The sequence below is a fragment of the Actinia tenebrosa genome, unplaced genomic scaffold (assembly GCF_029948245.1).
Source record: "Actinia tenebrosa isolate PJP-AT-01 unplaced genomic scaffold, QUT_ActTen_1.0 PGA_scaffold6__47_contigs__length_16458017, whole genome shotgun sequence".
Classification (NCBI taxonomy): Eukaryota; Metazoa; Cnidaria; class Anthozoa; order Actiniaria; family Actiniidae; genus Actinia; species Actinia tenebrosa.
In genome coordinates, this window is record NW_028292583.1 from 12,647,485 (window position 1) to 12,675,002 (window position 27,518).

General features: G+C 37.2%; 5 protein-coding genes across 5 annotated transcripts; 3 read left to right on the plus strand and 2 right to left on the minus strand.

Moving 5' to 3' along the window:
• Positions 1 to 2,211: 2,211 nt before the first annotated feature.
• Positions 2,212 to 9,640, plus strand: LOC116286430 (potassium voltage-gated channel protein Shaw). The gene is made up of 3 exons (XM_031692948.2): positions 2,212 to 3,319; positions 6,098 to 7,110; positions 7,716 to 9,640. The coding sequence occupies exons 1-2, from the start codon at positions 2,639 to 2,641 to the stop codon at positions 7,100 to 7,102; spliced, it is 1,686 nt and encodes a 561-aa protein (XP_031548808.1). The 5' UTR covers positions 2,212 to 2,638; the 3' UTR covers positions 7,103 to 7,110; positions 7,716 to 9,640.
• A 600-nt stretch (positions 9,641 to 10,240) lies between these two features.
• Positions 10,241 to 14,373, minus strand: LOC116309056 (calumenin-A). The gene is made up of 7 exons (XM_031719594.2): positions 14,110 to 14,373; positions 12,547 to 12,746; positions 12,210 to 12,376; positions 12,060 to 12,120; positions 11,793 to 11,881; positions 11,137 to 11,226; positions 10,241 to 10,936 (listed from the first exon to the last, which is right to left on the minus strand). The coding sequence occupies exons 1-7, from the start codon at positions 14,298 to 14,300 to the stop codon at positions 10,838 to 10,840; spliced, it is 897 nt and encodes a 298-aa protein (XP_031575454.2). The 5' UTR covers positions 14,301 to 14,373; the 3' UTR covers positions 10,241 to 10,837.
• A 4,072-nt stretch (positions 14,374 to 18,445) lies between these two features.
• LOC148906113 (uncharacterized) lies at positions 18,446 to 19,852 on the plus strand. Its single transcript, XM_089039395.1, has one exon. The coding sequence runs from the start codon at positions 18,746 to 18,748 to the stop codon at positions 19,850 to 19,852; it is 1,107 nt and encodes a 368-aa protein (XP_088895521.1). The 5' UTR covers positions 18,446 to 18,745.
• Positions 19,853 to 20,601: 749 nt separating this feature from the next.
• On the minus strand, positions 20,602 to 21,612 carry LOC116286489 (uncharacterized). Its single transcript, XM_031693018.2, has 2 exons — positions 21,507 to 21,612; positions 20,602 to 21,269 (listed from the first exon to the last, which is right to left on the minus strand). The coding sequence occupies exons 1-2, from the start codon at positions 21,519 to 21,521 to the stop codon at positions 20,961 to 20,963; spliced, it is 324 nt and encodes a 107-aa protein (XP_031548878.1). The 5' UTR covers positions 21,522 to 21,612; the 3' UTR covers positions 20,602 to 20,960.
• Positions 21,613 to 25,289: 3,677 nt separating this feature from the next.
• On the plus strand, positions 25,290 to 26,801 carry LOC116286541 (uncharacterized). The gene is made up of 2 exons (XM_031693097.2): positions 25,290 to 25,459; positions 26,256 to 26,801. Exons 1-2 carry the CDS (start codon positions 25,442 to 25,444, stop codon positions 26,742 to 26,744), a joined length of 507 nt encoding a protein of 168 aa, XP_031548957.1. The 5' UTR covers positions 25,290 to 25,441; the 3' UTR covers positions 26,745 to 26,801.
• The last annotated feature ends 717 nt before the right edge of the window (positions 26,802 to 27,518 follow it).

Consider the following 27,518-nt stretch of genomic DNA (forward strand, 5'->3'; position numbering starts at 1 on the left):
CATAAATAATTGATTGGATGAATAGTTGACTTAATTAATAAATGAGTAAATGAATGAATGAATGAATGGAAGGAAAAAAATTATTTTTCGCTCACTGCATTCTCCATATCAACGTAAACAATATCAAAATAAGAAATTAAAATAGTCCTTTTTAGAATTAAATTGAAATATAAAAAAGAGCAAGATTTGAATATTTTAGTGTTTTACATTAAGCGACCTGTACTTGACAGTCGACATCTCTGATTATTGTCTGTTTATTTCAGTCTGTTTTTAAGTCTAAGTAGTCTGTCGTCATTCAACCTTCTTGTTCATTATTAATAAGTGTTTTTCAGCGCTTGACAATTTACGACAGGAGCAAAGCCAGGTCACAGGAATTTGAGGGGGAGGGGGGATCAACAAATCATCAACAACAACAACAAAAGAAAACAGAAACAAACAAACAAAAACAAACAAACATTGTTTTATTAATTCAATCTTTATTAAAAAAATTTTTAAATTTATAATATTTTACTTTAATTTTCTTTTATATCTCGACAATTGATTACAAACATTTTTAGACTGACCCACAATATTTCCGTAACGACACCCATTTGCACATTTGAAAATAAAACTATCAAAAACTGAACAAGCTGGAGCTAAATAATTCATTAGATACTTGGCGAATAATAGGAGGAGGGTCTAAAACATTTAGTAATCCATCAGATCCATGTATATTGATATTTGAATTTGTTTAGAAGTAAAAAGCGATTTAAACTGATGTGTTATTGACCGAGGAAAAATGATGAAATGATATGAAACTTGATACGGATATTCGCTGCAATTCTATCACGATGATATGATAACAATAATAAAGATTCAACTGGTAAAAAGTCTAACTTCGTTAAAAATCAGAGTGAAATTTCGATTTATTCACTCAGTGCTTGCGAAATTAAACAAGCTTTGTTTTCGACATTTGAATTTTGCCTCGTTACAATCTTATAAAACTAGAATCATAGCTTTTAGTTCAGTGTACTTAAAAAAGATAAAAACAACAATTTAGCTGGTATTTTTTTCTCGAAAAAAGTCCTTTAAAAACAAGTAAACATGAAAAGCTTCTTTATGAAGAATATTTGATATCGATTAGCAAATTCTATTAATAAGGGATTCGTTGCTAAGCGACGCTTTTATCCAAGTGTTTTGTTTAGCGTCTGTGTGTTTTCTGTTACACACTCGTTCTGAGAGTATAATCACATCAGATATGAATTATTTATCGCATTTAATACCAAACCATGTTCCTTTCGTATCAGAGAAAAAAACATCGCGAAAAGAAATTTTTACGAGGAGCATTTTGCGAGGATATAAAAGATTTTGTAGCTAATGGAGTACATTTGCGTCTATATAGAAATAAATAAGTCTTTTATATGGATTAAGTCCAAGGTTCTCTATGTCTTCGCGGAGCTGTTGAGATCGCCTTCAGTGTCTATGCATATCCAGATTTCTAAACTTCCATTGGAATAAAATTTCAATCACGATAAACTAGCTTCATCCATGTTTTTGGTAAAATTAGGCTTTGTAATAATCTATAGCGGTTGCTACTTTAAATGGGAACTTGTTCTTGTTCAAAAATTATCTCAGTTTGTTCCTTGTTGCGTGAATGAGAAAGAGAAATTGAAAAAAAGAGAGTTAAATTCAGTTGAACATTGTGTTTACGTAGAGAACTCGATGGCTTGCAAACAACAATCAATCCCTCGCTCACTTATATTTAATATTTCGCTTGGTTATTCGCCGTTAAATGGCTGCTGCTCTCTTTCTTCTTTATTATTAATTCTCTACCGCTTTACATTTGAGCTTTTTTCTTCGATATGAGAAGGAACGCAAATGGAAAAAATGAAAGTCGTTTTCGTCATCTTCGTCGGATCAAATCAATGAAAGAATCATACATTTTCTAAATCTTCCTTCCTCCAGCAAGGCTTTTTGTGTCAAACTTCTCATAAATTATTCTCAACCCCCCGAATCTTAATTTCAGAAGCGGCGAACAAGACAGTTTGTCAATCAGTTATTTTGTACTCTTCCATCAGCACCTGCCGGCTTAGCAGCTGCTACGCTACTACGCATGCTCAGTAATGGAGTTAGACAATCGTTTGATTGACACGAGTCTCATACGAAGGATCCTTTACTTACAGTTCTAAATTAAAATCTCCCCATCTTTGTATGCAAATTGGGGAACACTCACTAAGCCATCGACGACAAACTATCACTAACATATTCACAGTAAGTCTGAATTCACAAGTTTTATCGCCCCAAAATGGCCACATTTTTTGGATGGAATATAACTGTTTACACTCCATAGGACACTCATAACTGCATTATTAAGTAAGGGGTTGAATTTTCGTATGTTTTCAAGACTACGAAGCAAGAAATCCAGGATTGAATTGGAGCGTAGAGTTATTGATCTAAGCACCTTTCACCTGTTCTCAACTTCTAAAGCTTCTTGTTTGGTTTGTTTGGGGGAGAATCGATTTCTCGTAACCACAAATCTGTAACTAACTATAAAAAAGAAATTTAAAAAGCCATTTAAACGTGTGAAGACTGCACTGCTATTTCCAGTCGGCGAAAAACGTTTTTTCTAAACACGGATGAGCGAAAAGCAGCTTTGAAAATGAGCGATTCCAAAGTGACGTCTCCGAATGCCGCGGTGATTCGAGAAGAAGGAGGCGAAGACGAAGACGACGAAGCAAAAGCGCCACAGGATGATTCAGGGAATGTAAGCGATCATGAAAACGAGCAATCGACTCCTCATAATGAAACAGCGCCGCCACCAAGAAACAGGGACCGCGTATCAATTAATGTTGGAGGAGTATTACATGAAACCTACCGAAGTACCCTAAAAAACATTCCCGATACACGTTTATCATGGCTTTCCGACGCCGCTACAGGGTCTGCCGATTATGACGCTGTTACTGGAGAATATTTTTTCGACCGCCACCCTGGAGTATTTTCCAATGTCTTAAACTATTATCGAACGGGAAAATTACATTGTCCATTAGATGTGTGCGGGCCGCTTTTTGAGGAAGAACTAGAATTTTGGGGGATAGACGATCAGCAAGTTGAATCATGTTGTTGGTTGACATATCGCCAACATAGAGACGCTCAAGCAACGTTAGCTGCGTTTGAAGGAGTTGAATTTCAAAACGAGTTCGATGACGACGAAGAACCCGATCTTGGAAGGTATGGATTCAACTTCTCTGCCGAATCTGAGCCGGATAAAACATGGTACGAGAAGTACCAGCCGAGAATATGGACACTGATGGAAGAACCACACTCTTCCATGCTCGCCAAAGTAAGTATTTTTCGGTTATTTAATATTTGATTCGGTTTTTGATATAATGCTGTTGAAAAAACATCGAAATCAATGGAATGAAACGCGCTAACTTATCGCCAAACCACAAGTTGCTCAATCTTGGCTGTTCTTTTCACCAAACACGTTTCCTTCATCGGAAAGTGTTAGCATCTTATTAAGAAAACGAGACGATTTCGTTAACAGTATTTTCTAGTGTGATTTAGAGGCCAAATAGGTTTAAAAAAATAAGGAATAAAATTGCAAGGTCGGGAGACGGAGCGTTCAAGTTGAGCGATTTGTGGCGGTGAGGCAATACAAAAAAAACAAGAAACTTTCATGTCATAATACCAGTCGTAAATATTTAATATACGGTCCTTGGAGTAGTGTTTCGGGAAGATCTATCAGGGTTGAAATGATAGGGGAGTTAGATAAATTAGACCAAACATGAATGAATTTCTCGGCCGCCGAAAAGTCTTAAAATGTCTAAAGGTGGTGTTGGTTGATTTGATAAATCGCACGTACTTTTTAAGGTACGCCATATCGTCAAACATCGCTCGACGAGTTGTTGTTTAGAGTATTCTCAGTAGTTTTCTGTGTTGTCCCCGAGAATATCCACAGCGGATCTTTTTATTATGTGAAGATAAAGAAAGAATGACAATAAACGATTCACTAGTAGGCTAGTAGGTACAGCCAGCAACACACGGCACGGAATGATGCTGGTTCTCGACTAATTGACTCGTCTAGTTTCGAAAATTTCCTCTTTTTCCCCCCATTTTATTCGTGAAAATTTTCTTTTTAAATTATAACTCTAGTTTCAGTATTTAGCGTAGAAGGTAATATATGAGATATACCGACTTCTGGAAAGGAAGGCAAAAGCTGAAGATAGTGATATTGTACATTGGTGATAGTTATTTATGCAGAATGGAAGGCCATCTTTACTGTGCCTATAAATTATGTATTACGATTCTCTTAATCTCGGGGCTAAAAAGCCAACAATTAAGTAAGGTCTTTTAGTACGAGTCACTAAAACACACCTCATGTTTTAGATCAAAAGGGAATATCCAAGCCTTATAAAGCTAATCTGTTCACCTTGGAATTGATAGTCTTGTCTTTCGCTCACGATAGATGAATAATAATGACGTAACTAATGATTCAGCGCCTGCAGAAATCTTTTCAAAATATCATTTATTTATCACAATTTGTTCACACAAAGTTAGTTTCAAAGAACTGAGTATTTTAGCCCCGAACGTTTTAACATTCTAGAAAAAAATATTGTTGAAAATTGTGATAAAATACTGGCACACTCTCATACATATATATACGGTCATTAATTATGGTATTAAAGGAAAAGCACGTTCTTCATCAAAAGCCGCGAGAACAAGAAAAAAATAGGCTCGACACTCTCGTATTTTTTGAAAAACATAAAGATGGTTTTCCACCCACAGTATTCAGTCAATTGAGCTTTTAAACTTTAATTTTTTATGTTTATTTTTTATATAAAATTCTTTTTTTTTTTTTTTATGATAAACGCAAAAACCGCAAATTTACATACAAGTAACCATAATAATGGTTGGTCATTTCATGGCAGTTTTCTTGATTTTTTTAGGTTGAATTTCATTCGTTTGTGTGATTTTCACTCGCTCCCCGTTTCGATATTTGTTTTTTGTTATCCATCAGAACATTTAGTATTGTTTGGAACTTGCTGTTTATTATGCGTTCAGATAACAAATGTCTAATCTCCACCACTTATCTTGTTTTATCCTTTTTTATATTCACGTTTTGATGCAGGATTCCAGTCAAAAATGTTTTCAAAGCACGTATTTAAAAAAGCCAAAGATCTTCGTTATTATTGTTCATTGTAATATTTTTCTGTCTACACTTTTTAAAGGATATAAAATTTTCAAGTCAAAATGGATAGAGACATGATCTGTTATGATATTGACCCACCTATTCGGTTATGTTCCTTTACCTTGATTGGTCGTTTGAAAGTCGATACGTGTGACACTAACCATATAATTTACCATATTTTTTAACACCTTAGATGCGAAATCGCGATTTTATGGAATCGTTAATGTCAGATTAGGTACATTTTTGCTCTTACAAATGCAATGGATTTCTTTGGAAATAATGTTGTTTTTAGTTATCTTTAGCGTGAAAGCATTTAACCCGTGAAATAAAAAATATACTAGTCAACGTGTAATAGTCAAATAGACACAAAAGAAAACAATGGAATTAGGGTGTACTAATATGTATTAGTCTAATATCTATTTCACGTGAAGTCATTAATTCACTTTACTAAAAAAAGTCTTTGTATTCTTGGATGGCGTTGCAGGATGTATTGTATTCTTGGATGGTGTTGTAGGATGTATTGTATTCTTGGATGGTGTTGTAGGATGTATTGTATTCTTGGATGGTGTTGTAGGATGTATTGTATTCTTGGATGGTGTTGCAGGATATATTGTATTCTTGGATGGTGTTGCAGGACGTATTGTATTCTTGGATGGTGTTGCAGGATGTATTGCATCACCACAACCAACAACAATATCTAGACACACTAGTTGTACAATGGCTTTGCCAAGCATAAGCACACGAGCCTTTAGTTGTGTTTACACTAGAAAATACAAGAGATAGGGATATCCCATTGTGTGTCATGATATAGAATTATATGGGAAGAAAGAGTAGAATACTAACTAATATGTAACTTGTGGCTCTCCTGCGCTCTGATTGGCTGTATTTCTAAGGTATATAATAGATATATTACTTGTTATTTATTCGCAGGTCATCGCCTACACATCGTTAACTTTGATAATCTTGTCTGTTGTCACCTTCTGTCTGGAATCAATGGAACCCTTTAAGGAAGAACGAAACGTCAACATCTTATTCATCTTGGAAGGAGTGTGCGTAGCATGGTTTACCGTAGAACTCTTTGTGCGATTCATTTTTTGTCCTCACAAATGTGACTTTTTTAAGAAGGTTATGAACTGGATCGACTTTATCGCTATCCTTCCGTTCTATATTAGTGTTGGATATCGCAAGAATGAAAATTTTGAAGTTCTGATGATTGTAAGATTGATCAGAATTTTCAGGATCTTCAAGCTATCCCGGCATTCCTCAGGCCTCCAGATACTTGGACATACACTGAAAGCGAGCATCCGTGAACTATTGTTGCTCATTTTTATCCTAATAATGGGCGTCGTTCTTTTTGCAAGTATAGTTTTTTACTGCGAGAAGGACGAACCAGACACTAAGTTTACAGACATTCCTTCCTCATTTTGGTGGGCGGTCGTTACTATGACAACGGTAGGCTATGGAGACATGGCGCCAAAGAGTCCCGCGGGAAAATTCATAGGTAGTCTATGCGCGGTCTGTGGTGTCCTGACCATTGCACTTCCGGTTCCGGTAATCGTGAATAATTTCTCACTTTACTACTCGCACGCGCAGGCTCGCTTGAAGCTGCCCAAGAAGCGAAGACGCGTGTTAGTTGCAGCTCCTAATGCGTTAAAAGCTCCCGCCTTAGTGGAGAATGGTATGAGCGGGGACTCCAAAGGAAGCGGCGACAGTGGCTGCCAAGAAAACAGAAACTGCAGCGTAGTAGTGACAGATGAAGTATCAGAATCAAGACCAAGAAGACCCGTGCGAAGAGAAAGCCATCTATTCGGCCAGACATCTCCTCCCAGTAATGGTAGTGCAAACGTTGGTAGGAATAGTATTTCTGGCACGTACGCCTATCAAAAACGACGGTCAATGAGACCTACTGTTCCTACGTTGACAGAGGTAGAATAATACAAAAGGTTAGTCCATCAATTTTCTTTATAATAAGTTAATAGACCTTTCACGAATAGTCCCTTTCACAGTTCCCAGCGCCATCTTGAAAGGTAGCCGTGCCTTCGCATGTCGAAGCTAGACGAAAGTTGAGCTTGCAATAATATAGACCTTCATTTAATACTGTGTATAATTTTCACATATCTCTATCATTCTCTATCAAGCTCACCCTAGAGTATTGTTTTTTAGTCTGTTACTGACATACTTAGCACAAATCGTCTCATTGCCTTCAAAAGGGAATCGATGTACGTTAGCCTTGACTGTGTGTAGAATATTCAACGTGATAGTTGTCGAAGCAGCACCCTTTATCCCTTTCATCAGGGTCAGATCCTCTTTACCTTGGGCATAATGTTCATGTCATTCTCTTGAGAACAGGATTTTTTGGTTTAAGTTGTATCTATATTCATCTGTCTTCTCATGCGCAACCATTAAACAAAAAATGATACTCTAGGGAATGACACGTGGTCTGAAATGGAAAAAATATTTCGCGCGAGCCGAGGAGGTCGATTACGAACAAATCTTTTTCGAAAACGTATCTCATGTATGGTTAACCATCTTGATCATGTTCTTGCAGGGAGCACAGAAAAATATCAAGAAAATCAACGTGAAGCAGGTTGGACTGAAGTAGCGTACACCATCCTATCCAAAGAACAGTAAAGACAAGCTAGGCCGTAAGGTTGGTCTGTAAAACACAACAGCTGCTGAAAAAAACGAATGAAAGAAACTGTGAAAGAGGTGATAAGACAGTCTTCAACTGGCTGGGTGATCCGACACAAAATGAACCAATCAGAACAAAGAACATAGTCTTTGTAATTTTGAATTCAATAAGGTCAAGGAATGATGAATGACGTCATGACCAAGGAATCTTGAATGACGTTGTGTTCAACTTCAAAAGTATGTATATGACGTCATAAAGCATTTGAACTCAGAAAGGAGTAAGCACAAAGAAATTCAATGTAAAAAGCAGGTTTGACTGCAACATATTCAACTCGTAAAAATTGTTTGAGACAATTTATCAGTGACGTCATCGATTCACTGATGACGTTAAATGACGTTTATATTAAATGACGTCACAATTTCTGACATTAATATGCAAGAACATAAAATGTAACGTGGTTATGACGTAATCAACACCACGTGACGTTAATAAACCAATTATAAGCCATGAATAATTATACAGTAGTTTTTCTAGAGTATATAAGCAATCCGTCATCGTGTTCTTAATAAATTAAGGACTTTAATTCCAAATCCAATAATCCAGATATATTCATGCTAGTAGAATTATTGCACTGTATAAAATGTTCAATATTTTGAGTACAGACAAGTTACACGTAGACATTGTAAATAACATTATATGATTGATTTGAGGAAGCAAATCTCGTTCCAAGAGCTCCTCGGTTTCATTCCTGGAAAGCGTGGAGGTCTGGGTACGAGATTGGTTGGAAGCCGTGTTGAAAAATAATCGAACATTCGTGGCTATATAGGGTTCTTGAGCACGCGATTTAAATGTTTTGGTAGAGTTTCACAAAACTGGGCGTAACCAAGCCTTTGCATGAAAACTATTGATGTCATGTGATGGAAAAGCTTGACTGCATTGGAAATGTCTGCTGATTTCCACGTGAATGTCACGTGACTGCTAGAGATTTTTACCTTCATTTTCAGTTCTCCATCCGAATTAATTTTAAAAATTAGGCTTTTAAGACACTTTCTAGTGAGTTTTGTTTTCCTTGATATCTCGCTCCAACCTTGGATTTTTTTCACTATGGCTTCCATATCTCCAGAAAATCCTCATTTATCCAACTTGAAATGCTCATAAAATGGTACTTCAAGACAGAACAGCTAATTTATACTGTTGTTCCATTCATATAAGTACTCCCGTCACCATGTCTTCTCAGAGAAGTTCTGGAAGAAGACCTGATGCACATAAATGAAATTTAAAGAAATCAATTATGATCGCGTAAATGATTAATATCATGAACCAGTCTTGCTCTTTTTCAGAGAAAGAGAAAGCTGAGGTACAAAAAGAAAAGTACTAATGATAAATAAATAAATAATTGATGATTATAGCGTGCAGTATGTTGCTATCGGTTGTTAATTTCTGCTGTGATTATTAAACGCAAGTATGAATTACAGGTTGCGCAATTATTAATAGATATCAATGATTAATCGATTATTGCTAGGGCCCAAGTCAATATGAAAAACTAATATTATAATCCAATTATAATAGATACTTTGATCTTCAATTGATAGATAGATTAGTAATGAATATCTGATATTATCAATATATTATTAATCTATTAGTGTATATAGACGTATCATCATAATGTAAGATATTTTCATATAAAATAGAAAATAACCGGATGTGGCTTTCCACTGTCTGTCTGTCTGACTGTCCGTCTGACTGTCTGTCTGTCTGTCCGTTGATCGGCTGACTGGAATTTGTACATTGGCCCCAACGAAATGCTGTAGTGAAATATTAAAATCATGACCATAACTACATGACTTTTTTATTCTAGTTGATATTCCCTGGGGAAGGTTTTCTGTTGTCTTTTCTTCGAGGAAAGAACGCAATACGCATGTTCAAAGAGACAGTGTAAATATGGCGGGCGTGTAGCTACAATAAAATGTGTGACTCAGGCCCTGCCACACTATGCCGGATAAATTTGAGTCCGAATTTTTATTTATTCGGTTAGGCCTACCGTCCACACTAGTCCGGGCGAATCCGGAACAATTCTTCATCGAAAACGAATTTTTTCGAATACGGTCTCCAGAGTGGAACAATTTGAAAATGTCGGCTAGCCGTATTAGCGTGGACGGAGAACATTTCGTAACCAAAAATTTTCGAATACGAAGACGTCATGATTGTCATGGGAACATGGCGGGAACGCTAAAAGTTATGATTCTTCAAAATCATTTATCTACAATAAGGCAGCACGTGAGGGTTTTTGGTCCAGGGTTCGCTCCGGTTTTCCTCCCTCCGCAAAAATAATCAAAAATTTAATCAAAATTTAATTCGATCATGGAACAAGTGTCACAGGTTTTTTAACCACTGCCTATTAAGTGCTACCCTCGTAAAACAAGGATGATGACGACAGACAATTCTGTAATCAGTTCAGTTTATTCACTCACCCAATATACTAATTTACATGGAATAGATACAATATAATGTACTGGTATGAGAAATGCTTTAACATATCAAGGCATTCTAAACGGATTCCTTGCCATCGCGTTATTCTTTATATCAGTGATCTCTTTCATAGTAGTTAAGAAGTGGCTCACCAGTAATAGTATTAATAGTATTTTAATATTTAATAGTATTAGATATATCAATCAATTTTTCTGCTTTCTACTTTTCGCCCAATATATATTTCATATTATTTCATAGTATTATTCTTTATATGAGGTTTTTGTATCGTGAGGCGCAATGAGACCTTTTTATTATTATTCCGCTTTGTCCTTTAGTTTAACCTTTGTTCCTTGTGAACACTTTTTGAAGTGACGATAAATGTTCATGTAAAAACAGAATAGCAAACAGACAATACTTATTTATTACCATTTGTGACTTCATTTTGAAGTTTTCATGACAACGCTTCAAAACTGACCCATTGATATGCGTGTTTGTTGTATTTTTCAAAAAGTGTTTAAATAGACCTAGTGCGTAGTCGATTCTTTAAATTGGTCGGGATGGCCTGGTGTCTAGAACTCATCGTGTAGCGTCTGCCCAAACTGCGTGGCGTAACTTCCGGCGAAGAACTCGCTGCTCGTAACGAACTCCTCAGCGTCTAGCTTCCCATCCTAACAATCCAATCAAAAACCTCTTAGAATTGGTTGCTATAGTTACGATGGGTTACTATAGTTTCAATTGGTTGCCATAGATACAACGCGTGACGATTGGTTTCTGTCGTGATCGTAACTAAGGTTCTGTCCATTGTCATTAGTTTCTATGGTAACACTTGTCTCTATGGTTACAGTCAAGTGATTGGATAGTTTCTTACCGCGTTTAGGTCCGCATGTTCTATCAAGTGTTGTGCTTCTTCTTGTGCTTTGTTGAAGTTCTTTGGTCGTCTCCAGTCCTCCACTTCTTTCTGTAGAAACAAATCGAGCGTACTGTTCTTTACCTTTTGCAAAGATTAATGAGGCTAAATGAAGATCTTCTAATTTGAAATTGTATCGGATCCTGAAACGACCGCTTGGCTGATCTAGGTCCGGGCATAGCTAACTCACAGATTGAACCCTGAAACAGCCTCTGGGCTGATCTAGGTCCGGGCATAGCTAACTCACAGATTGAACCCTGAAACAACCTCTGGGCTGATCTAGGTCCGGGCATGGCTAACTCACAGATTGAACCCTGAAACAACCTCTGGGCTGATCTAGGTCCGGGCATAGCTAACTCACAGATTGAACCCTGAAACAACCTCTGGGCTGATCTAAGTCAGGGCATGGATAACTCACAGATTGCACCCTGAAACAACCTCTGGGCTGATCTAGGTCCGGGCATGGCTAACTCATTGATGGATTTGGAATTTAGTGTGTTTGGTTTGGTTATCAAAGTGGACCCTTGCGAGAGTTGATTCCTCAAAAGCGCTCGAAATTCATTGGTTAGATAATCATTCCTACCCTCCCCTTCCTGCATGTCACGATATGTCCTCACCAGATCGAGTTTCCCATCCTTGTTTTGGTCATGGATGTTGTTGAAGTCTTGTTTGTCCAATATGTGGAATTCAGGCATGTCTAACCACGCTTTGATGATAAAATAACGAATAATAATCAATTAATAACTAGACACATACAGAATGGCCAAACGACTGACTGACCAACTGTTAGACCGACTAACTGACCGACTGACTGACCGACTGTTAGACCGACTGACTGACCGACTGTTAGACCGACTATAAGAAGGAATTAAAGACGAACCTACCAAGATACTCTTCCATCGATAAAAATCCATCTTGATCTGCATCAGCTTCAAGCATGACTTTCTGCAACATCACAGATAAACCAACAATCGAATTAATGAATAAATGTAAGTCCAAGAAAACTAAGAGTTTGCGAATAAGAAATATCTCACCATGGCAACGTAGGGTATCATGACCTCGTGTTCCTTGGGGTGGTGAAAATATTCATATTCTTGTCTTGTGAGCCTGCTGTCCTTATCTTGGTCAGCATACTTCCATTTTCTTTTGTCATCTTGCACATATTTCTCGAGATCCTTTCTCTCCCATTTTTTGTGCAAATCTACGAAACATAAAGGAACCATTAGTAACCATGGTAACCGTTGCTATGATAACAAAAGACATAGATAACTACGTAAAATAATTAAGAAAAGGACACACTATCGTCATAATTGATTGGGCGATAGAATCACGTGATCATTTAACTATGTATATCACGTGATTTAAAACCACCTTCTTCAGGGAATCCAAACGTCCTTGTCATGTACTCGTGCCACGTGACCTGATCGTCATTATTAGTGTCCAGATCCCTGTAGATCGCATCTACATCTTCTTCTACCTCCCATTTCTTCATCTTATGTCGTACCCAGATCTCTAGCTCAGCCTCTTCCACAAAGCCATCTTTGTTGATATCAATTTTGGGAACCAGCATCCTGAAAGAACAAGACACTTTATCCATTATGAAATGTTCATTGTTCGTGTGTCTTTTTAAAGCTGCCCCAAAAACTGTTAGTCGAAATCCAAATACTCTACTTACTCAAGGCCTCTAATCTTCCGCATATTTTATCGATGCCCACTGAGAAACGACCTCTGGGCTGACCAAAGTCAAGGTACTTCTAGCTCACAGATATCGAGCGGATTTTAGCATGTTAGGTGTTGCGGAGGGAAGAAAACGGGATCGATAGCACCAACCTTGATTCCCAAAAACATTGATAGTTTTTACACGCAATCATGTGAACTCATCAATGCAGTTTACGGTATAATCAGTTGCTATAGTGATAAAGTCTGTTGACAACATCTTGTTATTATCCGAGAATCTAAAAACTTTCTCATTTTCTAAATTACTGGAACGTACTTGTGATATCTGTTGTTTCATTTTACCACACATCTGTCAAATCTTTCATCTTTATCTTTTTACATTTTTCATTTGATTCGTAACTCGAACCAGTCCGCCGGTATTGACCGGCGTGTTACCATGACGACAGGTGTGCGCCTTCAAACGTAACAGGTGGTCAGTGACCTCGTTCATCTCAACACACGTGACTTGGTTGTGTGCACAGCTTCGAGCCGATCAAACACTGGATTTGTTTACAAAACACTGAACCTATTTCGGGGCCTTAAGTAGAATCATTATTATCATTATTGAGCTATTGTTTTAAAATGTTCTTAAAATCATTTTGACTCGAATAAAAAATCACTTTTTCTCGACAAAGAAACATCAATTATTCATAAATCGAGTAGAATTTAAATTTGTATTCGGTCCTTTTTTGATATTCTATTTTTTTCTTTCCTGAAAGTATTTTTTGATAGAAAAAAACTATTTTTTAAATTTATAATATAAGGAATACTCCATAAAAATGTACCAATTACTAAAGGATAAAATGTTTACTCCATTAGCTGACCTAAATCGTTTTCTTTTTTTACTCTTTTACTTCGTTTTTCAGATTTTATTACATATGAGTAGAGTCTGTTAGGTCTTTCCCTTGATTCAAGGGTTTTCTCCAGGTTCTCCGGTTTTCCTCCCTCCGCAAAACCTAATACGCTAAATTCTGATTCAATCTGTGAGTTAGCCATGCCCTGACTTAGATCAGCCCAGAGGTTGTTTCAGGGTTTGATCTGTGAGTTAGCCGTGACCTGAATTAGATCAGCCCAGAGGTTGTTTCAGGGTTCTATCTGTAGGATAGCCATGCCCTGACTTAGACCGGCCCAGAGGTTGAATTGTTCTTCAGAGTTATCGATACCTTTTTAAACTATTATTAAGGATTTAATGATATCTTTTTGTTCAGTGATATATACCTCAGTCTTCTCTTAGATTCCTCTGGTGTGAGTGTCTCAAACTCCTTCGCCATCTCATCTCCTAAAAACGCTACCCTATCGTCATGCAAGTTGTGCTTTTTCCCGCCAACAAATTCATGCTCTGAGCTTCCTCTACAAGAACAAACCAGAGATACACACAACAAGACGACAAACGTTCTCTCGTAGGACATCTTCGTTAGTCTGCTTCCGACCTTCTTATACGTATCAATGATTTTAAAACGTCTAATTCATTATTAAGATTCCAAGTTTATCTGAATGTAACGATAACTGTGGACACAGCTGGAGACTGTGTGTGGGCAGGACAGTGGAACACGTTCATTACGCATGCGTATTAGCAACATGGTTTTATGACGTGTCTCGGAGATTCAATGATTACGTAATTTGTATGAAGTACTATCTTTATTTTCCCCGAACATTTTTATGATGCCTTCTTTATGTCAACAAGGTCTTTAAAAAAATGAGAAAATAGGACACTTATTTTTCTTATTTCTCCATAGTTGGCGTGTAAATATTTTTTTTTTAAAAAAAAGCATCCCACATGGAAAGGAATGACAATGAGAGCTAACTCATTATGCGATACAGGCGACATCTTGGGTATGCTGGTCATAGCAAGGGGTTAATCATCTTTTGCAAGTAAGCTCACGATTGCCGATAGTTGGTGAAGTTTTTCTTTACAAGTCGGTGTAGAAATTCAAGTCCAAGATCTGAGATTCACAGTTCAAGATTCAAGGCTCAAGATTATCAAGACTCAAGAATCAAGATTTCTGAAGTCAAGAGCTGGAGTTGTATCCTCCTCCCCCTGTTGGATTATTCCCTAGGTTTGTCCTACTTCGACAACCTAGGAATATTTCCTTCAAGGGCACTGATTATTAATATTTTTGGTATATTATTTTTTGGTCAAATATGTTCTCTGTACATAGGTCAAATACATTAGAATTAGGGCTTCCACGTCAATTACAGAAGCTTAGACAGCCGTTCACTAGGGATGAAATTATTGCGGCCATTGGAAAAGTTCTTGGAAACGAATTGCGTACTGCCATAAAATGTGTTCAGGTGTCTAATACAGGTTATTCTTGTAGAGTAACGTTTAAGGAGGAATCTCATAGACAAAGGGAACAGTTATTTACGAAAGGAATCTATATTAGGGGCTGTTTTTGCTTTTTCAATGGGGTTGAATCACCTCAACAAGTTGTGACGGTTTCAAACCTCCCTTGTGAGGTGGAGGATGACGACATCAAGGAATACTTTGAAAAATATGGGAGCGTAAATCAAGTGGTGAGAAATTTAGACAAATTTGGCTTTGAAACTGGAGATAGACGGCTTTTTGTGACATTAAATGAGCATATTCCTACGAGTGTTCTTTTGGACCCGTTTATTGCTCATATTAGATACCGTAGTCAGCCATTATGTTGTTTCTCATGCAACTGGTGGGGACATTCAAATACAAGATGTCCCCTAAAAGGTGTCTGCAACCGCTGTGGTGCGCAAGGTCACCATTCTTATGCTTGCTCGAAGGATCTTATTGAACCCCCTCGTTACGCTATAGATCGTCCTGAAGGACAGGACTTTCCGCAACATCCTGCTCTTTCTCTCCCAGAGGAGTCTCAAGAGTTGACAGAAAATATATCTCAGTCAGGTGTGATCACTGAAGTTGTACAGGAACCTACAGATTTGCGTTCTTCTTTGCAAAAGGATTCCTCCTCAGAAGTTATTTCTTCGCAACCGCTTTTTCCTAATCCTTCTTCTCAGGATTCTCTTCAAAATGTTGAAGTACTATCTCTGTCGTGTGATTCTAACTCTTCAATTTCCTTGGGAACATCTTTGTCCTCTCCTTCATTTAGTCATATGGTCAAACAAAACACGACGAAGGAAAAACCTGCTGAAGGGATGGACATTTGCTTTACTAATTTACGTAACCTCAAAAGATCTGTGGATCCAAAGGAGGTTATTACTCAACGTTCTAAAAAGAAACCCTAATTTTTCTTGCGTATTTATATAGTTATCTATATTTCTAATCATATATTGAAGGATTTGTATTGAAGTATGAATTGTTTACGTAATGTCATGTGTTATATGAATAATGTTACAAATAATGTTATGATTATTGAAAATGTTGAAATTGATGGTTTATTAATAAGCAGTTATTCAGAATATTGAAACTATCATAAATACTTGTTGATTTTCGTTTAAAATGAGGGCTCTCACTATAAACATAAATGGTCTGCGAGAGTATGTGAAAAGAACAACATTTATTTTTTGGCTGTCTTCCTTATCTCGCCCGCCTGATATTGTGAGCATCCAAGAAACTCACTGTATTTCACAACAAGAACTCAATAATTGGTTTGATAATTCTCCTTATCTAGCTTTTGGAGATTTCAACACAAAGCATTCTGGTGGTACTGCAATTTTGTTAAAGCGTGCCTCTCCCTTTTCTGTACTTAAACAGTACTCGGGTATCAATGGCCGCTTCACTTATTTAGATGTCCAATATGACTCTTGCAAAGTTTCTATCGTCTCCCTGTATGCTCCCAATCACAATCCTGAAAGAGATGGTTTTTTGACACAAGTAAATGATAGGCTTGATCCTACGTCTGACATTCTCCTCTTAGGGGATTTCAATACGGTTTTTACACCTATTCTGGATCGTCGATCCTTTAATTCTGTACTACCTGCTAGTTATGACAGTGTTACTGTCCTTCCCATCTTATTCCATGAAAATCGCTTGATTGACATTTGGAGGCACTGTCATCCTAGAACCCAAGAATTTACTTATATCAGTACTAATGGCATGGCTGCGTCCCGCATTGATATGATCGGACTTCCATTGCGTTTTGTTCCTCATGTTTCTGAGTGCAGTATTTTACCTTGTCCGCATTCTGATCACTCTGCTGTTTTCCTTGATTTCATATTGCCTGAAGTTCCACCCAGAGGCCCTTATTTTTGGAAACTCAATGTTAGTATTTTGGATAATGATGCATACGTGGAGCTCGTAAGGGACTTATGGAAGTCCTGGCAACCTCAGAAAGAGTCATGTACGTCATTGCTTGTTTGGTGGGATATAGGTAAAAGAAAGATCCAACAAATTACCACTAGGTTTTGTTCCAAGTTATCTTTCAAACGACGGGCATCCAGGCATTCCTTGGAAGCTCAAGCAAGATCATTAAAAGTTCTGGTAGATGGGGGAGATCTCTCTGTTCTAAATCAATACCATAGTGTACTCAATGAATTAGAATTGTTTGATCGAGAGGCAGCCAAGGCGGCAGAAATAAGAGCTCGTACCAAATGGACTGAAGAGGGTGAGAGATCCACTTCCTTTTTCTTCCGTATGGGAAAGAAGAATAGGGCCAACAAAATGATTGATCTTATTCTAGATAGCAATGATCAATACGTTTCTGATCCTGAGAATTTGAGGCAGGCTTGGTTCTCTTTTTACAAGAGTTTATTCACTTTACAAGAAACTGATGAAACCATTGCAGATGATTTTATTTCTAACTTGGAACGTAGAATTCCTTTAGAAGTGAAAGATGTGTGTGAGGGTCCTTTGACCATGAAGGAATGTCTTGAGGCTCTTGAGGGGATGCCGTCAGGTAAAACGCCTGGTTTTGATGGTCTTCCCAAATAATTTTATCTAAAGTTTTGGGATCTCATTGGAAAGGACCTGGTAGCTGTACTTAATTATGCCTTTAGGTGTGGTGTACTATCAGTTTCTCAGAGGAGAGGGATTATAACGCTCTCATATAAAAAGGGAGATAGATTTTTGATGAAAAACTGGCGTCCCATCTCCCTATTATGTACAGACTACAAGATAGCTTCAATCGCGGGCCGTCTACGAAAAGTGATCGCTTATGTTGTATCTCCTGACCAGACCTGTTCGGTACCTGGCAGATTTATTGGTGAAAACATCAGGCTTCTTCAAGATGCTGTTACATATGGCAAAATAACTAATTCACCTCTGGCCTTATTGTCTTTGGATCAGGAAAAAGCTTTTGACAGGGTGGAATGGTCCTACATGCTCAGAGTCCTTGAAGGCATGGGGTCTGGACCTTCCTTTTGCTCGTGGGTACGCTTGTTCTATACTGGACCTCAGTCTTCGGTATTGGTAAATGGCTTCTTTACACCTTTTATAAATTTATCGAGGGGTGTAAGACAAGGCTGTCCACTGTCAGCGCCCCTTTACGTACTGATTGCCGAATCTTTAGCGTGTCGTATCCGTGCGTCAATCTATTTAAGAGGTTTGGTTCTTCCGCACCCTGATTATGAACCAGCACTTATTTCCCAATACGCTGATGACACGACCCTGTTATGTACGGATGACGATGAAATATCCACTGTCTTCTCCATCTATGAGGAATATGAAAAGGCATCTGGGGCTAAGATTAATAAAGAGAAATCTAAAGGGCTTTGGGCAGGCTCTTGGAGAGGTCGTAGTGATCCTCCCATTGACTTGCAGTGGTCTTCAGACAGTATTCCTTGTCTTGGCACATGTTTAGGAAATGATGATGTCTCTCATCCAAATTGGGATGGTCGCTTAAACAAACTTTCTAGTGTACTAGATTCTTGGAAACATCGTAATCTTTCCTATTCTGGTAAGGCTCTTGTCCTGAATGCACTTGGCATGGCAGGTCTATTGTTTTGTGCCTCAGTACTAGCCATGCCAAACTGGGTCTTGGCGCAAGCTTCCAAGTGTACTTTGGATTTTTTTTGGTCGGGGAAAAAGCATTTGGTGTCACAAAACGTCCTTTTCCAATCCACCACTCAAGGTGGGTTTGGTTTAATTGATATACAATCAAAGGTGCGCGCACTTCATTGTCAGTGGATAAAGCGGTGGGCCCTGTCCCCATCGAAATGGTGTGCTTTCTTCTCCTTTTTTGTGGAGAAAGTATTTGGTGATGATTTACGTTCTGTTCTTTCATATCCTGCATATTATCCTTCTTATTTACTACCGGATTTTTATGCCTCACTTTTAGATGCTTGGGCATACGTCGGTGGCCATTTCTCAGTTCAATTGAAAACTTTTGCTATTCTGCGGTCCTCTGATGGTAGTGCATTGTCTATCTCATCTCTTACTACAAAATCTGTTTATTCAAATATCATTGAAAGGAATGTTATGCTTCCTAATTGCGTTCTGAAATTTCGCCCAATCTTTGGCGAGCTCTATTGGACAGACACATGGTCACAAGTGAACATTATGCCTTTGGATCGTCAAGTTCGTGATCTATCGTGGAAGATTTGCCATGGAGTGCTCTATACCTGTGATCGACTTGTCAAGTTTGGTATGAACATTGCTGATCCTTCATGCTTTTGTGGACATCCTTTGGAAACTCCAGTTCATTTATTCTTTGAATGTAACCTCATGCAAGAACTGTTACTATGGGCTCAGACCTTATTTCTGCGTGTTACTCCCTTGTCGCCATCCCTTCAATCTCGTCATATGCTATTTGGATATGACAATCATGAACGGCAGATTATTCCACCTGTTTTTTCCTATTTTCTTAATCTGTTGAAGTACTTTGTGTGGTTGGCTAGGAATAAGTATTGCTTTGAAGGTACTCTCCCTGTTGCCTCTGTGGTTAAAGCAAAGGTTGTGAAACGACTTAATATCCATCTGCTCTGTTACTCTAAACGTTCGGTTAGTCGAAAATCAAGGCGTTTTTTCAACAGATCCTGGAATGTTTTGGGAAAGTTTTCTCCGGATATTACTGTTATAACCTGGTCAGCCTAAAAATAGTTTTCTTTGTCTTCTTTTCACTTGTACTTGTGTAACGTTTATGCAAGGGAAAACGTTGTGTTCGCTTGAATATACCTATGAAGTGTTTTGATGAGTATAATCCTAGGTAGACCAGGATGATACTCTATATGTAAATGATGTTTTGATTATCTTTTTGTATTAGTGTTTATTGTAGTAATCTGTAGTGTGTAGGTCTACATGGGGGGCGGGGCTCATTACCCCGGCGTGTCTCTGGCGTCCATGTAGGACCCCCCCTTGCTAAAGACCACCATGCTGTCCCTTTTGCACATCTTGGGACACTGGTGCGAAGCTAAAACAAAAAGGGGTTAATCATCTACGGTCTAGGGGCCGACTAACCTCTCCATTAGGCTTCGGCCGAGCCTCCTGATTAGTCTGTAAATCCAAGGATAGCGGTGTCGGGGTCGAAATCTCCGGCATAGCCGTAAATGCTTCGCGCTGCCATACTGCGCTTCAGCACTGGGTCTGGAGGTATGGTCCTTAATTTATTTAACAAGAAAAAAAAGGTTACCACTGAAAAAGAAGTTTCCCCCGACAAATGAAGTTTGAATGTTTAGAAAAAACAAGTCTGGAATATGCGCCTATGCGTCTTTCAGGCAATGTAATATCGTTCAGTAGCGCTAAGATAAGTATCACTAATGAATAGACTTTTAAAATGACGATGATCATGCTACTGCGCATGTACGTGATTATGTGCCGATATAATACCAAGAAAAAAGCCAGTGTCAAAGTTATTTTGGTATTTTTAATGATCCACAATACAAATAACTATCAAAACATGTTTAATCTCTTGGCTAAAGAATTGTTCACTATCTGTGAAAAATAAGTAGACTATAATAAACAGTTATCAATTAAAAGGAAGTCAAAAAATCCTTCTTAAACTTGTCTTGAATGCAAGGTTAACATGGAAATACTTAAGTAATGCTACAAATTCTATAGAGACAAAGTGTGATTTCTTTTGTATTTCCATGTAAGCCTCGCATACACGATACTTTTGAGAAGGGTCTATCCATACAGCATCATCTTTGCCTTGGAAACTGTCACCATGGAAACAGTAATAGTTATTTTCAGCCTCGATCTCTTGTTATGCGCATACGCAGTCAATGATAGTTTGATGGTTTCCATTTCTTGTTTTGCCTACGACAGGTTTGCATAGTGTACTTCCAGTTTTAAAGACGTTCTGAGTGCACCCGAATGGCGAAGACTCGTAGCACTCTGCTATCTTAATGCCTGTTTTCGCGTCAATCTTACGACTTTTAACGCATGGGTTTATTTCACCACTGCGACGAAATCTTGAGGCGTTATCAAGGTAAGCTCTCGGCCTCGCTTCCATGCTTGGTCGACACACACACATGCATATCAACATGCTTATTACCAAAGTGAGAACGAGTGACTGCAAAAATGAAAAAAGCAGGATTAGAAAATTGGCCATACTGTAGTATACATAGAGTTCTGTAGATGATAATGATGTAATGATGATGACCCTACAAATCCTCTGGGCTGATCTAATTATGGGCTTGGCAAACTTACAGATCGAATTGTAATTTAGCTTGTTATAAAATTTGTGGAGAGAAAGAACCTTCAAATCATCAAGCAATTATTCGAACTGTCTTGAGTGAGCGTGCCTTACCTTTGGAGGAAACATCTGTGATCTGATAAATCCTCGATGGAATGCGTTGTCCTGTGTCTGCTGAGTCCAATCGAATCCTGCTTCAAATGTTCTTTGAGTTGCATTGATGATCCATATGTTAGATTTATCGTCAGCGCCTAGCGAAATAGGAAGCGACTCTTTTCTCCAATCAGGTAACGATACGTGTCACTCAGTCAAACTGTGAACCAATCAGAATCAGCTAGTGTCAACCTGTTTACCATTAAGTTGTCGTGGAGTTTTATTCTGTAGCAGCGATCGATGTTTACAACATGTGTTTATACTTCCTTTCAGCACGAGTCACAAACATGTTCCTTTAGAAGTTTTTGTAACAATTTACATTATCTACTTGTAACGGTTGCTGTAACTCTTCTGCGACCGACGAAATTAAACAATTCCAAACCGATAGAGAAAGGGAATAAAATCAAATAATTAAACACAAAAAATCAATAAATAATAAAAAATGCATATGAATTATGGGTGGAATAAATATTAAAATTATTATTACAATTATTATAACAAAAGGAACGGTCGCGAAAAATATGAACTTTGCGGTGTATAAGAGCATAGCACAAAAATAACAAAAGGCAATACATTTGTACAATGCGACTATCGAAGACAAGAGGTGGGGCGGTACAATAAATTCAACCAATCACAATACGAAGTTAAGGTTACGGTAAGATACGGTATACGTAAGGCTATGACTATTGTTTCCCACGAAACTAAGCTCCGTTTTTCACTAGCTAGCTCCCAGTAATAACATGTGGCTTTTAAAAATAGTCTAAAAAAAGAAAAATAGAAACTTGGATTTTTATTTATAATCGTCCACTTATTCATCTTCCTTTGCGGTTTGGTTAGTTGATTCTATTTCAGTACCAGTTTCAGAAAGATTCTATTCTTAAATCTCTGAAATGTCCTTATTTAGAAAACGTTTCGGGCGTATTCTCGTAAAGTTCCGGAAATTCACTCGGAACGTTTCGAGCATTATTCGGAAGATTTCGTTTTTCCAACGGCAAGAACTTCAGCTTCTCGGGTGCTGAAACAGGAAGCAAAAAACAAATGAATGTGCGTCGATTTGGGAAGAATCTGGCTTTTAAGCATGTTCAAGAATGAATCGATTATGGAAATAAAAATATAACAAAAAGAGAGTTCAATACCGTCCACTTTCCATGACGGGTTCTATTCAAATTGTATTTGAAAAAGAGTTTTAAAAATTTACCCGTTAATAGACCAGTTGGGGGCGTTATGTTTTTTAATATTCTTAAACCACTTGTTATTTTTCTAAGAATGCATTCATTGCTTACTGTTAGCGCTTGAAAAAATGCATGAATACAAAACAGTGGAACTCAAAATAAATAATAAATAAATAAAAGATTAAAATAAGGACTTCCATTTTATTAAAAAGGTACTCCGTTTTTAATCCATGAAAATAAGTTATATTTATGATAGTAATGCTTATAATTTTGTCTCAATTCATTGAACCGACCTAAACTATCTCAAAATTAGTGCCATTAAACAGAGAGTAAAACTATATTTTTAAAATGCTTTAATTATTCTAACAAGTTAAATTATTGCGTAGATTTGCTCATTCATTCTTGCTTTTATCTGAGTGCGGGAGGGACAGAAGCAAGGGTTGGTTAATATTCGGTGCCTTGAAATATCATTTTTTAAAGTCGTAGTGACGAAGCATAGGCATTCAGCTGCGCGAAAAAAAGATGGTACTGTTTGAAACTGGTCAAAAGTGAAGTATTCTACCATCCTTAGAAAATGAATTGTGCAAGACTTTGGACATTTAATCCCGGAAGTGTAGCTCTTCCTTATCCTCAATGTCGTTCTTGAATTATCACGCACTTGTTAAAAGGTTTGAGACTTTTATTCCGTCTTAGCTCAAGGGACAGAATTAGACTTTATTCTCCTTCAGAATCTATGCGGAAGATCATACATGCAAATTCATATGATGCGGCAGCTTTACAGCGAATTTTCTTCTTGGAAAAACCGACGGTAAAGCCATAATATTAATATTTATACATGGTTGATTGTCAGCGTTTTTGGTTGCGCTTTCGATCCATGGCTCTTTTTTTCCCACGCGGTTTTCTAGTTCTAAGTTTAAACCTGTCAAATTTGAGCTTCAGTCTAAAATAAACCGGTCTTTTTCTTTTTTTCCGCATATTCAGCAAGTTTTTTTTGTGCTTTTCAGTTCAACAACGCAGTCACACCCATTTTCAAATCTCTTTATCTCATTGATCCACATGACTAAGGTTCCAGTATCCTTACAAGACAATTTGTGCCAACGTTTTCGCTTTACAATTGATTAAAATTTAGATTTATTATTCTATTTTCCACTGGATAACACAACAATATGGAGCGGAAGTATAAATATACCTCATGAATAAATGCCGTGTTTTTCTACCGTTTAAACACTTCATGGTGAAAATTGTCACACAACATATCAAAACGTTACAAAATCACGCAAGTGCGATCTTTCTATCATGATATTTAGCCACTCAACCCAAAGACTGAGATAGAGAGAGATGGAGGATCAATGAGTATTTTTCGTTCGTTGAAATTACTTTAATTCAGATTTTTGTTGGTATTTTTACATCATTAATAATATTGATAAATCATACAATAATCTGTTTATATATTGAATATGAATCTAACTTTGATTACAACGACCCACAACGTCACACCACAACTTGATTTTATTTTCTAAGATTACAGAATAAGTGAATTTAATATAAAAGGGTATAGTTTGTTAGTTTTCGGTGCACAAATCTGCGGCTTTTTAAAACGCAAGGCACTAGAGTTCATGTAATTATGACACAGTTGTGTCCAAAGAGACGGTACATTGTGTTACAATTATACATTTGCTTCAAGTCTTGATGACAAAATTTCGCTTTAGAACTGAAGCTTTCAGACCGAAATGATTTGCGATTAGAGCGGAAATGAATCAAAACAACAAGGTACGCCGTGTATCAAACAGAATGCTTCAAGCAAACGACTACTGGAAAAGGAATTCTGCTGCTTTGGAGATCTTCCAGTAAAGCGCAAAAAAATCTATATTACGCATTTCCCATATATTTAACAAAATATATTTCAGCTCTACTTGACATCTTGATATAGCTTTTTGTACTGTACATTTCCAATGCCCAATACCTCCAAATAGTCTCTAATAGCTAGTAGTTATTTGTGCAATCGCCTTTCCATTAAATCTCACGAGGTAATAAGTTATGTACATTGTTTTCGTTGCAATTCGTTACCAAATATTTTCGGTCAAAGGGTTACGTTTGTGACGTTTGCATGTATACCATATGCAACCGAATTAAAATTTCCTTGATCACCGCGAGTTTTGGTTTATTTTTAAGCTCTTTAATTTTCAAAACGTTAGCGATCGATACTATTTAGATTTCATTAAGACTGTTTTCGCGATTGTGTGATCATCCAGATGATATTAGGGAAAACCCCAAGCAAGTAGAATGACTTTTGACTCGTGTGCGCTGCATCAACTTCCTCTTAGCGCGCTACATGTCATTGCTATCGACGTAAGTAACACGGAACAGGACAGGTCGATATGCGGAATTAGTCCGCGCCTATTGGTTGTTGGCTGGCTGGAATTGCAGTCCCCTCCATGGATATATAGTATTGCATACTGTTACTTCATCACAAGGACTCGTCTTTTTCAACTGGTACTAAAAATAGCGCGTTAGGTAATTCTGTAAATAGACAAATACATGTGTAAGAGGACCAGTGGAGGAAATTACGTATTGTAAAGTGTGTGCCGAAAATGGTTATAAAGCAGTCTTGATATTCCACTATGAAAGCATCACGAAGTAAGCAAGGCAAAGCGAAACACCTTACTTGGCCGCAGTACTTAAGACTCAATACAAGAGATCTAAGACAGAACAAGATATTTTAAAATGAATTTTTTCTATAAGGTAAGCCCATATTTACTTTTGATTCTAAATTACTTATTCTTTTTTTATTCCGAAGTTTCGTTTTTCGACAGATTTTCGGAAAATATCTTTCTTTTTTTCTATTCTTAAAGCCTCGTTTTCTCTTTCGGTTCTTTTCACTTGTTCTTTTTATGCAATTGTCATACATTGGATAGAATATGTCAACAATTGCATGTAAGTAGATCTTTTTCATTTATTGACTCTCCTGTCAGGTTGATTGGACTAGCGGCTCATCAGCCCTTGATCAGAAATCGGGAATAGTATCTTTTTGAAAATATAATCGAAGAGGAAAAACTAGTTTAAAGAAAAGAACCCCAAAATAACGTATAAAAAAAGAATACAATTCTGACTCACAACACATTTAAAGTTAAACAGAAAAAAAATGTTTCTAGAAATTGAAGCTTTTTATATGCCTGAAATTTCAGTTTTTAAAACAAAGCGCTTCAGATTCTTCCTGACAAGCCCAGTTACATTGAATGATTTTTACGCTTTGTTTATGAGATATGTAGGTGTAAAAGCTGCAGCCAAGCCAAACCACTGGCGATCTAATTTCCTTTCTTTTGAATAGTTCTTCCAAGTTTTCTATGCCTTTGATTCTTTTATTACAAAGAAGATTTCGTGTGACGTCACACGGTGACAACAATAGCTACATCCGTCTGTCAATCTCGAAGCAAATACGCCGACATTCTAACGGACATGTACAGGACTTATCATTATCACGTGATTATCATTATTATTATAAGATAATGATTATATTATTTTCTTTTTTTTTTTTCAGTCACTCGTGCTCACTTTGGTAATAAGCATATTGATATGCATGTGTGTGTGTCGACCAAGCATGGAAGCGAGGCCGAGAGGTAACCATGGAAAAGGCCAAACACAACAAGGAATGAATAATGTGAAAGATTTGATCGTGAAATATGTGTTGGAAGAAGTGGAAAAAGAAGTGCAGCAAGAAATATTACCAACAACAGCGGCAACAATAAGAGCAACAACACCAGCAGCAGTAACACCAGCAACATCAGCATCAGGAACAAGGTCATCGCTTTCTAACGCCTCAAGATTTCGTCGCAGCGGTGACACAAGCCCGTGCGTTAAAAGTCGAAAGATCGACCTGGAATTAGGCATTACGGTAGTAGAATGCTACGGGTCTTCACCATTCGGGTGCACTCAGAACGTCTATAAAAACGGAAGTACACTATGTAAACCTGTTGTTAAATCATTCAAGCTCAAAAAAAATGTTATTATCGACTGCACATGCTCGTAAAGTACATTCCATCTCATGGCATTAATCGAGGCTAACGTATGATATCTAGGCATTATTCTTTCTAGATGTATTTAATTCGTATTTTTAAAACTTTCAAGACATTTCCAACACTAAGATATTATATTTATATATAAAACAAAAAAATATTTATTATAAAGGTATCAAAAATTATCAGAAAAAATATTGTCCAAAAATTCTCAAATTAAATTATTAAATTATTTAAGAAATATCAATTAGGACAGATGTTATTATAATAATTATCCAAACATAATATATATATATATGTTTAGTAGAGACTTTGTCTCATTTATATGTTGGACTCATGTTAGTCTTATACTTTTATTTTATCATCAATACATTAATAATATCCTCCATGTAATTAGAATATAGTAAAGAAACGAATATTAATAATAAATTATGAATATATTAATTTTGTTTCTAGAGTGTTCATTATGATTTTTTTTTTAATTTTAGATATTTGGTGGGGGGGGGGGGGGGGGGCTTGAGAAGCTGGCTACCACCCATCCCATCCCATCTCATCTTATCATATCGTATACCATTTTATCCTGTCCATTCCACTCCACTCCATCCCATCCTATCCCATCTCTTTCCATTCCATCTCATCGCATCCCATCCATCCCTTTTTCCTTTTGGACAGTCGACTAGTCAGTAAAAGGTACCATAAAGAGAAAGTTAAACGTGACTTTCGGGTACAGCTATTTTGCTTTGATGAAATTGCTCCTTAAAAAGTATCCACTGTCTATCTGTCTTTGC